This window comes from Lithobates pipiens, unplaced genomic scaffold (assembly GCF_037356315.1).
Source record: "Lithobates pipiens isolate NorthernLeopardFrog02 unplaced genomic scaffold, aLitPip1_a1.2 Scaffold_8, whole genome shotgun sequence".
Lineage (NCBI taxonomy): Eukaryota > Metazoa > Chordata > Amphibia > Anura > Ranidae > Lithobates > Lithobates pipiens.
Window position 1 is genome coordinate 129302111 of NW_027507903.1, and position 12044 is coordinate 129314154.

Sequence of the window (12044 nt, forward strand, 5' to 3'; positions counted from 1 at the left end):
TAAGAAAATTATGAAGGTTTACATAAACTTTAAAAGGACAAGTATATGGGGGGGGGGGGAGACCTTCATACTTTCCTCCAGGCTGCAGCATCACACTAGAGATGCAGCTGTCCTACACTGACTCTAAGACCAAAAAAATGGGTGATCACATGATCACATGCAACTGACTTTGCCTCTTAGCTTTGTGCTTAAAGGCAGAGCCAACTGTCACTCAGGCGGGTGGATCCTGACACCAGAGCCTGGTGCTGCTCTAACCTGACAGCTGATAGCAGACAATATCCCGCTGCCAGCTTACTTTGGGTCACAACACAGTCTCAGGACAAGAAAGCAAGTATACGCTTGTGACCCACAAGAGAAGTATGGCAAAAAAAAAAAAAAAAAAAGCTTTGGCCATACTGCTCTTTTAAGGAATAAACAATTATCTATTCAATTTAAGAAGGTTTAAAAATATTTGCAGGCATAAAAGTTTGTATTAAATTAATACATGTGTAGATGCTATTTACCATGCATTGTAATCAAATCACCACAATCAAAATGACTGATCATTAGAAAAACCTCTCACTTGCTCTGTTTTCCTGGCTATCAAGTTTCCAATACTCTTGCTAAAGAAGCTGGCCAGCAGCGGGTTAAGAGGGGGTTCTTGTCGTAGGAAGTCATAGAGGATGTCGAGGAGGTGCTCATCTTCACCTAGTTTGTCATTAATTTGTGGCACATCACAAGTAAGTAGCTCACAGGCTATGTTAGGATACCTGCCAGAAAAATCAGATCATTTTAAAGTTACTTTGGAAAAGATTAGCGCACAATTCTTAATGACTTTATACAGGAACTCTGGTCTCAACATTCTCCTAGCGTTTATAATGTCATAACTGTCCAGACAGCTATATAGAAACCAATTAACAATAGTCTTTTGGTTTTGAAAGCTGAGAGAGCTGCTAATAAAGCAGATTAGCTAATCTCCTAGACAACACTTCTTAAAAATGGAAGTTGAAACATAAAAAAAGAGAAGCATGAAAATCAATAGAACGTCAAAATTGATTTGGGTAGACGACCCCATAACAACTAAAATACAACATTACACTTAACAAAAAAAAGACCAGCTATACAAATTTGTACTTCCTCTAACTGCGGCTTTTAAGTGCATTTCTTGACAACGTTCCTAAACCACTTCAGCTCTCACACCTGTACAACCCCTATGGATCACAGCATTTTTAACATTTCTGCTATGGGCCCGTTTATTCGGCAAACATCTTGTCATTATCTAAAATGGTTAAAAAGCCTAAACATTTTTCACTCGAACGCATTCCTTGCATTAAAGTAAAAATGTTAGGCATCAGTATCCCCCCCCCCCAGCCCCCTTCTGTTTACCAGAGTCCTCATTTGATCCAGCCCTGTGTCCAGTCTCAAAGGTTTTGCTGAGGCAGCCGGAGCCTTTAACTTCTGCTGCGGTCAATCAAAGCTAGTAATGAAGCGGTGGCGAGGTTTGAGAGCAAGCTCACATGGGTACTCCTATAGAAAGCAGCTTTCTATGGGGACACTCGCCAGAGAGGGGGAGTCAGGAGTGCAGACAGGGGACCCAAGGAGAGGAGGTTTGGGGCGCAGAGCAGGCAAGTATAAGCCCACTTTCACATTGGGCTGATTTGGCATGCAATTTGACATTTGCAGCAATAGCAACGTCCAAATCGGTCAGGCGTCGCACGGATTCCCAAAAGTAGTACCTGTATTACTTTTGGCAACTTCAGGGAGGATTGGAATAGACATCTGTGCAGGAACATGCACTGATGTCTGTCAAATCACCCCTGAAATTGGACTGCATTGGCGGTTTGAAATTTCAGCTGAACTTTCACAATTTCGAACCCGCATCACTGTTTACCTAGGCTTATAGCGATTGTTATTTAAATAAAAAAATAAAATAAAACAAAGCTTTACAAACATGTCATACTTGCCTCCTCTGTGCAAAATCCTTGCACAGAGCAGCCCCAATCCTCCTGGCTCTTCCTCTTCTTGAGTGCCCCCACAGAGAGTCACATTCCATGGGGGCACTCCTGAGTCCTGCTGCTGCTGACACAAGACAGAAGGACTCGGCCCTGGCCACCGGATTTAATAGCAGCGGGGGCCAATGGTTCCTGTTGCCATCAATCTATCCAATGAGGACCCAAGACAGCGTCTGGAGCTGCTATGCTTGTCCCCGTTGCTGAAACTATCGGGCTCAGGTAGGAAAGGGGGGGGGGGGGTTGGGGAGCTGCAGCACAAAGGATTCTCACCTTAATGCATAGAATGCATTAAAGTTGAAAAACCATGAGGGTTTACAACCCCTTTAACCACATCAGCCCCGGAAGATTTGGCTGCTGAATGACCAGGCTATTTTTTGTGATTCGGCACTGCGTCGCTTTAACTGACAAGTGCGTGGTCGTGCGGCACGTTGCCCCCAAACAAAATGGATGCCCTTTTTTCCCCACAAATAGCTTTCTTTTGGTGGTATTTGATCATCTCTGCAGGGTTTTTTTTGCGCTATAAACAAAAAAAGAGCAACAATTTTGGAAAAAAGAAAAAAAACATAATATTTTGTGCTTTTTGCTAAAATATCCCCATTTTTTTTTTAATTAAAAAAAGCTAAAAAAAATTCTCAGTTTAGGCCAATATGTATTCTTCTACATATTTTTGGTCATAAAAAAAAAAAAAATCACAATAAGCGTATATTGATTGGTTTGCGCAAAAGATATAGCGTCTACAAAATAGAGGTTAGATTTACATCATTTATTATTTTTTATTTTATTTTTTCCCTAGTAATGGTGGCGATCTGCTTTATTTATTTATTTTTTTAATCGGGACTGCATCACTATGGCGGACACATCAGACAATTGACACATTTTTGGGACCATTGGCATTTATACAGCGATCAGTGCTATAAAAATGCAGATTACTGTAAAAATGTCACTGGCAGGGAAGGGTTAAACACTAGGGGGCAATCAAGGGGTTAACTGGGTTCCTTCTCTGTGTTCTAACTGAAGGGGGGATGGGACTGTCTAGGGGAGATGACAGATCACCGTTCATACTTTGTATGTTTGTATGAACAGATGATTAGTCTCTTCTCCCCTCAGAGAGCTGGAAACTGTGTGTTTACATACACACATCCCGGTTCTCGGTGTGTTACGAGCGACCGCCTGGCACTCGCATCGGTTTCAGGGGTGAGCAATGGGCGCGTGCCCCTAGCGGCCACAGGGAGAGGCGACGTTACATAACGTCGTTTCGCCCAGCCGTGCCATAAAACTGCGGCAGCTGGTCGGCAAGTGGTTAACCTGTTATTTAAAAAGGGAGAGGGAGAGATCTCTATTTATATACACACACATAGAGATATATAATATCTATCTTTATATTGCTATATCTCTATATAGTATATAGGGACACAGGCAAAATTTTAGTTTTTTTCAGGCATTTACCAATTTACCATATTTAGGAATTACAGCTCTTCAGAATAACCACCCCCAACATCTTTTGATTAAATTGTCTATGTACTTTTGGTCTCTTGAAAAAGGAGGGGGCCCTTTTTCAAGAGACCAAAAGTACATAGACAATTTAATCAAAAGATGTTTCATGGCCAGGTGTAGGCTACTACTTTGTTATTTCTTCATCAGTTAAGCAGGTAAAAGGACTGTAGTTGATTCTAAGTGTGGTATATGGAATCTATTGCTGTGAACCTACATCATACGTTCAACAGGAGCTGTTCATGCAAGTGAAACAGAGCATTGTAAGGCTTCAAAAACAAAACAAATCCATCAGAGAGATATCCGAAAGCCAGCAGCAACATTGGGAGTGGCCAAATCAACAGTTTTGGTACATTCTGGGGAAAGAAGAAAGCACTGCTGAGCTCAGCAACATAAAAAGGCCTGAACATCCACAGAAGACAACAGTGGTGGATGATCGCAGGATCCTCTCTATGGTAAAGAAAATCCCATTCACAACATCCAGACAAGTGAAGGACACTCTCCAACCCAATTGAGCATGCATTTCACTTGCTGAAGGCAAAAACTAAAGACCCACAAAGAACAAAAGAACAACTGAAGACAGCTGCGGTTAGAGCCTGGCAAAGCATCAGAAAGGAGGAAACCCACTCTTTGGTAATGTCCATGGGTTCCAGACTTCAGGCAGTCATTGCCAGTAAAGAATTCTCAACAAAATATAAAAAACAAAACAAAAAAAAAACATTTTATTTATGATTATATTCATTTGACCAAATACATTTGAGCCCCTGAAAATGGGGGGACTGTATAAAAATGGTTGCCGTTCCTAAAATTTGTACTTGATATTTATGTTCAACCCCTTGAATTAAAGCTGAAAGTCTGCACTTCAAATTAATTTGGATTCTTTCCTTTTAATTCTAATTCAGGTTATATACAGAGCCAAAAGTATGAAAATTGTGCCTGTGTCCAAATATATATGGATCTAACTGTGCATAGGGTTGTGCTCATAAGTTTACATACCCTGGCAGAATTTATGACTTCTTGGGCATTTTTCAGAGAATATGAATAACACCACAAACTTTTCTTTCACTCATGGTTAGTGTTTGGCTGAAGCCATTTATCATCAGTCAACTTTGTTTACTCTCTTTAAATCTTAATGGCAAAATAAACTACCCAAATGTCCCTGATCAAAAGTTTACATACCCCAGTTCTTAATACCATGCAGTGCCCCATTTAAGATCAATGACAGCTTGAAGTCTTTTGTGGGATTTGTGGATGAGGCTCTTTATCTTCTCAGATGGTAAAGCTGCTCATTCCTCTTGGCAAAAAGTTCCTGTAAAGTATTGGGCTGTCTTGCATGAACTGCACGATTGAGATCTCCCCAGAGTGGCTCAATGATATTGAGGTCAGCAGACAGATGTACGACAGGTCGACTTAGCCTTGTGTTTTGGATCATTGTCATGTCCAAGTACATCCCATACGCAGCTTCCTGGCAGATGAATGCAGATGTTCCAGTATATGTCCACTATTTTTTGATAACATACTGCATTCATCGTGCCATCAATTTTGACCAAATTTCCTGTCCCTTTGTAGCTCACACATTCCCAAAACATCAGCGATCGACCTTGCTGTTTCACAGAAGGAATGGTGTTCCTTTCATCATAGGCCTTATTGACTCCAAATGTAGCGTTTATGGATGCGACCAAAAAGCTACATTTTGGTCTCATCACTCCAAATGACTTTGTGCCAGAATGTTTGAGGCGGGTCTCTGTGCTGTTGGGCATATTGTAAGCGAGATACTTTGTGGCATTTCCATAGCAACGGCTTTTATCTGGTGAATTGATCATGCAGCCCATCTTTCTTTAAGTGCCTCCTTATTGTGCACCTTGAAACAGCCACACCACATTTTCAGAGAGTCCTGTATTTCGCCTGAAGTTATTTGTGGGTTTTTCTTCCAATCCTGAACAACTTTCCTGGCAGTTGTGGGTGAAATATTAGTTGGTCTACCTGCCCGTGGTTTGGTTTCAACAAATCCCCTCATTTTCCACTTGTTGATTAGAGTTTGAACACTGCTGATTAGCATTCTCGATTCCTTGGATATCATTTTATATTCCTTTCCTGTTTCATACAGTTCAACTACCTTTACCTGCAGATCCTTGGACAATTCTTTTGTTTTTCCCATCACTCAGAATCCAGAAACGTCAGTACAGCACTGGATGAAAGATGAAAGGGTCTGTCAGGAGTCCAGAAATGCATTGACCTTTTATACACACACACACACACACACACACACACACACACACACACACACACACACACACACATTACAAGCAAACAGATAGATCACAGGTGAGGATGGTCACCTTTAATAGCCATTTCAAACCCCTTTGTGTCAACTTTATCAGGCCAAAATCACCAGGGTATTTAAACTTTCGATGAGGGTCATTTGGGTAGTTTCCGATGCCATTATGATTTAAAAACATTAAACACAGTTGATCGATATTAAATGGCTTCAGCCAAAAGCTAACCATGAGTGAAACAAATGTTTTTGTGTTATTCATATCCTCTGAAAAATGGCCATGAAATCAAAAATTCTGCCAGGGTATATAAACTTATGAACTTGAGCACAACTGTATAAACACACACACTCTACACATTGTGAAGAGAAGGCTTTAGAGAGAAGACTTGGTAGAGTAGCGCATCTTAACCTAATAAAGATAATTTCACTAAAGTAATCTTTTATAGTTTGTTTCTTAACAGCGTGGGCTATTTTAAAATTCACTATACATGGTCAAAGTCACCCTAAAATTTAATTGTTACTCTTTCAATATCTGCCAAGAAGCTTCTTATCCTAATAGTGGATTCCAAAAGGAATGAACTTTTCATATTGGGTTTTACTCACTTGAAGCGGACTTTCTCCTCCATATCTTCAGGAGGTTTTTGTGTGATGAGCTGTACAAGCTGCTCAATGCACTGAGCCTGGCAAAGGAAGTCCAGCAGCCGCTGGTTCTGAGCCTTGCACTCCTGGAGCAAGTCATCTTCATCCATCAACTCCAGCAAAGTCACATCCTCCTTTTCCAGGAGCTTGTCCACATGCGACGTTGTGTTCAGGTCAAACTTCCAGAACATTTTGGCGAAATGTTCCTGACTTAGCAGCAAGAAAAAAAAAAAAAAAAGACATATCAATTAGACTGATGACAAGAAAACTAGCACATCAACCGTTGCTGGAAGATTCAGAACATGTGGTTAATATCCTAGTTACACAGCGTAATCATAAAAGGCACTAATGTAAGTTGCAGTCAGAGGGCATGAAGGGAAATCACTGCTGTATTAAAAAAAGTGACATTAACTTCCTGACTATGCAGTGGGGTGTGTGAAACACAAAAGTGGCTTAATACAAGCAAATATTTTAGCAGCTGAAACAGTTGACAAATATGCATTTCAACTGTGTAACCATTTGGTTTAGAGAGCACCTAAAAAAAATAAGAAAAAATAAAAATGGTTTTGGTCCAATGTGGGGTGTCAGGCAGCCAATGCAAATTAATAGGCTGCCTTAACATAATAAACATTAACACGTGTGGGTTAAATGCAGCGCAATGAACCTCCCTGGTGTGACTGACCAGTAATGGCTCATTCAGACCACTGTGCTGCAGTAGTGTGTATATTACATGCATCAGTGCACTCTTTTGCCCTTCACCGTGAATAGCAATTTCTTTGCAGAACATGGCATTGTGCATTAAACACAATATGCATTGTGGCAGGGCTTGACAGTGCACTCACTCTGAGCATCGACTTCTCACTTTTTGCACTGACTGCACTCTAACCAGCATCGAGAGGACAGCCCATACACAAGTAGGGGACCCGGGCATCCTGGGGGGCCCAGCCTACCGAGCTGCCCGCTCCACTACAGCTTCCTTTGCTTGGCTGGTATCGACTGATGGGTGGGGAGTCGGGTGTCAGGTAACAACTGGTGGAGGGCGGTTCAGTCAAACTGAGGAAAGGGCCACATCTGCATCACTGAGCTGGGATAAGAGTTTAGTTGGTTAGTGGTGTTAAATAGGAAGGGGGGAGCTTTCGTTGACTGGCCTGCTCATTCAATGTCTAGGTGCTGCATAATTCCTATACATGTGAGCTGAGCTGATGTGAAGGGAAACGTCTCACTGCTGGATGGGAAACATCTCCCTGCTGGATATATGAGGCTGTCAATTTGATGTATTACAATGTTTCTTGCCTGAATATATTGGAATGTCTCTTTGCTGGATTGCCCCCCCCCCCCCCCACTGTACATCAGGGTTATAGGCTGGCTGTTCTGTTGCGATGGATTAGAAAGGGCTCGGCCTTCACCTTATTCACAGCCAGAGTTTCTGATTGGCTGCAGCCTTTTATTGGTTGAATCTGAGATAGATTCTTGAATACTTTAGTCAAAGCGCTAACACTCAGACTTAACCAATAATAACAGGCCACAGGGCTGCGTGCAGCCAAAGACTGTGAATAACATGGAGTCCTTAATATTCAGTTGCAGCAGAACTAGTGGAAGGGGCTCAGGGAGTGCTAAAAGTCCATGGGTTGGGGGGCGCACATAACTTGCCTTGCCCCAGACGCTGATAACCCACACTACACCACTGCACACATGAGCAATTCCTATCGCCTGGGGTCCCAGATATGCAGTTCCGGGCCCCTGGCTTCTACCTTTTTTTTAGCGGGCTACTAGGTTCAAAGCTATTTCTTTCAAGCCAAGCATGATGAAATACTAGCAGAAAATGCTGCAAGTCCAATTTTTAGTCAGATGATTATGCAACCCTTAAAGTGTTACTAAACTCACAACAGTAAAAGTCGTCTGTATATGCAGTAAAGCATGCTTGTTATACTCACTGTGGAACTTAAGGGGTTAATCTTCTGCACTGTATAAAAAGCCTGTTCTATCCTGTCTTCTCTGATCCTCCCCTTCTTCCACAGACTCCCTATACATCTCTTGCTATTTACAGAACTAGGGGAAAGGCTGCACATGCTCAGTTTAGTGTGTATTGCCAAAAAAAAAAACATTTTCTTGGGAGGGTGCATGAGGGATCACATCACAAAAACAAGTGCAACGTTATGGAGTTGGGCATGACTGAGGCAGGGGTCCTGCACGACTCCGAAACGTTGCACTTGTCTTTGTGATGTGATCTCTCTGCAATAAAAGCCTTTGGATTGTGACTGTAGATTCATGGTGTGCTGGCAAATATATACACTTTCTTGATGTCTCCTAGATCCTGGTAATCACTGCAGCACCCACTATTGATGAGCCTTGTTTTCCAGGAATGTGTGTGTGATAGGAACATAGACCAGATTGCATTCTCATAGGACAATCGTGGGAGAATGAAAACTTCCCCTAGAACCTTTAACCAGACACTCATAGAAGTCACAAGACTGCTATATACTGCTGATGAAAAAAAGGCATTTAGCAGTTTAGATTTACTAAAATAATTGCATTTCCATGTTGTGTGTACTGTGGGAATACACATATAGTAAATGCAGGGTGTCTACTTTAGTAAAACTTTAAGGCCCAAACTCATGCTTTGTAGTGATGCATATTTTAACCTCCTGGCATCTGCGCTATGGCCGAATGACGGCCACAGCGCGGATGTGAATTTCCGGGAGGCCGTCATATGAAGGCCTCCACTGCGCATGCGTGCGGAGTGTGCTGTGTTCACTGAGTCACTGAGACTCGGGTGATCACCGATCCGAGTAAGGGGCCGGTCCCAGCCCCTTACCATGTGATCAGCTGTCAGCCAATGACAGCTGATCACATGATGTAATCAAAAGCTTGTGATAGTTTTTTTTCCTCTTCATGCTGACAGTGGAGGAGAAAAAAAAAAAGCTGATCACCAGCTTATCTTAAAGGGACATCGGTCCCGAAAAGGAAGAGGCAATTATGCCTCATTTATAACAGTAACAGTGCCCACAAGTGCCCCCTATCGATGCCCACAAGTGCCCCCTATCGATGCCACCTAGAAGTGCTACTTATCAGTGTAACTGATCAGTGCCCATCACGGCCACCTATCAGTGCCGCCTCATCAGCGTACATCAATGACGGACAAAAATTGCCCGTTTATAAAATTAAAAAAAAACTAAAAACTAAAAATCACACAGGTGATCAAATACCACCAAAAGAAAGCTCTATTTAGGGGGGGGGAAATGATAAACATTTTATTTGGGTACAGTGTTGTATGACCGCGCAATTGTCATTCAAAGTGCGACAGCGCTGAAAGCTGAAAATTGCCATGGATAGGAGGGGGTTTACTTGCCCTGTAAGCAAGTGGTTAATATCAGCACACCTGTCCTAGTGTGGCATGTTGCTATTTATTGTGAATGGCACTCATTACACTGTACAGTACAGGCTACAATGAATCACATGTGCCATGCTTTTTGGTGTCCAGTGGTGCGTCAGGGGAAAAAAAAACCCAAAAAAACAATCATGTCTGCTATAACTGGATCACTGGAGGTGCATTCGCAGCTCATAACAAATGGGCTGTCCTAACGCAATGCATGTTAATACACCACTGTATGTCCACCCTCTCTGCATATGCAGGTGCTCCGACACCAAAATTAAAAACATCTGTAGAGTACAAGCTGTAAAAAGTAAGCATAAATATGACAAAGCAGTGTAGTATGAAAAAAGTTTAATGAAAAATTAAATAACTGTATGGAATGACATCTGACACCAAGCACAGGCTGCCTCATCAGGACTTTCAGTGAGTTTTGGGTTCCTGTAGGCCATATTTGTATTTCATATGAAATATCACATGCAATATTTAAAGTAAATCCACTAAAGTTAAATACAAAAAAATGCAGTATATACCTGTGGTGAATATCGGAAATAATTTGGTATTATCGTAAACGCAATTCAAAAAAAAGAAAATAATATTTCATAATGTATCCACTTGGTAATTGGGTCTTATCGGAATCTTTTTTTTTTTTTTTTTTTTTTGCGCCACATCAGTGATTTACCAAAGACTAAATTCAGCTTGCTGATCATTTATGTCTCATTCACAGTTCCACATCATCGTGGCATATTTTTTTTCCTTTTTTTTTTTTTTGCTGATATATTATTATTAATAATTTTTCAAGTATAAATAACAGTACTATAAGTTATATAAAGCATCATACCTAGTAGGCTGGACGTTACCATAATAAAGCTATAGCCCGCCTACACAGCAATACCAGCCCTCAATAGACATTTAACAGCCCCCCGCCTCCCCCCTCCCCATCTACCCACCCACCCAACCCACTTCGAGCGCGCAACGCCAGTCCTGAATACCTTAGTCATGGTCAGTTATCCATATTTAAGCGGGCAGGAGCAGGAGAGGAGGAGAGAACCTCCCCACTCCCCCCCTCCGCGATCCACCCACGCCAAACGGGTACTGGGCCACCCTCCTAGCGATCACCCTCCGGAGGAAACCCCATGTCTATCAACCAAGGGTTCCATAATAACCCGAATTTCCTTAGGTTCTTTAACTTTATGAACATTACTCTCTCACACCATACCATGGAGTTAATTGCATTGACCCACTGTTCAATTACCGGGGGATTTTTGGTTTGCCAATTTAGTGCCATCAGCCGCCTGGCCTGATATAGGCACCGCAGGACAGATGGTTTAATTAGCGGGGGGATTCTATTTACTTCAAATATCCCCAGCAAGCAAGCCCTGGCCTCGGGTTTCAGGGTGGACTTAAAGACCCTATTTATTTTAAGAACTATTTCTAGCCAATATCTATATAATTTTGGGCATTTCCATACCATATGGAAGAGATCTCCCAGTGCCCCACACCTAGGGCATTCGTCACTAGATTTCCTACCCATTTTCCAGTTTTTGAGGGGTATAATATACTCTGTATATGAGGAACAAATGGGAGACGCGTTGGGATGGAGAGATAGAGGCCAGATGTCCCTGTTCAAGGGTCTTAGCCCATTGTTCTTGGGATATCGGACCTACATCCGCTATCCAGCCCTGCCTACTTTTAGCTGGACCTTCGCCTTTCAAAACTTTTCCTCTGAGCTTTGTGTATAACCGCGAGATCTGGCCTTTTGCTTGACTACGGTCCATTAGATCCTGGAGCTGGGGGATTTCGGTGCGCACGATATCAAGAGTCCCGTACTGGGCTTGAATTCCGTGTCTCAACTGTAAGTATTTATAAAACGTCCTATTAGAGACATTGAATTCCTGTTTAATAGCTTCAAAGGACTTCATTGTATTCCCATTATAAAGCTGCACCAATCTATTAATCCCCTGGTTAACCCATTCCAGAGATCTATCTATCTTGTTTAATTCGCGCAAGTGGCAATTCTGCCATAGGGGGGTGTAGATAGTTACTCCCACATAACCCAGCTTTTGCTTTGCTTGCTGCCATATTTTCCTCATCAAGGTATTAGTAGGGCATCTATGGGTAAATGAATTAGCCTCTAGGGCTTCAGGTACTAATTTATGAGGTGTTCCCAGCAACAGCAACTTATGGTTTGTGGATCCCCCCTCTTGGAGCCCTGCCCCTACTAGATGCTGGAGTTGGGCAGCCAGGAAGTATACCCCCAGGTGGGGTATGGCCAACC

The 12044-nt window shown here is 42.2% G+C and overlaps 1 protein-coding gene across 5 annotated transcripts in view; it reads right to left on the reverse strand.

Moving 5' to 3' along the window:
* PPP6R2 (protein phosphatase 6 regulatory subunit 2) overlaps window positions 1-12044 on the reverse strand; it is a 232444-nt gene that overhangs the window by 158572 nt on the left and 61828 nt on the right. For 4 of the 5 annotated variants that reach the window (XM_077473575.1, XM_077473576.1, XM_077473573.1 and 1 more), the window contains 2 exons: window positions 6361-6606; window positions 563-749 (listed from right to left, as the gene is read on the reverse strand). In XM_077473575.1, coding sequence (XP_077329701.1) covers window positions 563-749; window positions 6361-6587 — 414 coding nt within the window. In that variant the 5' untranslated portion in view covers window positions 6588-6606. The remainder of the gene's footprint in view (window positions 1-562; window positions 750-6360; window positions 6607-12044) is intronic. The other variant, XM_077473574.1, reaches the window with a different exon arrangement.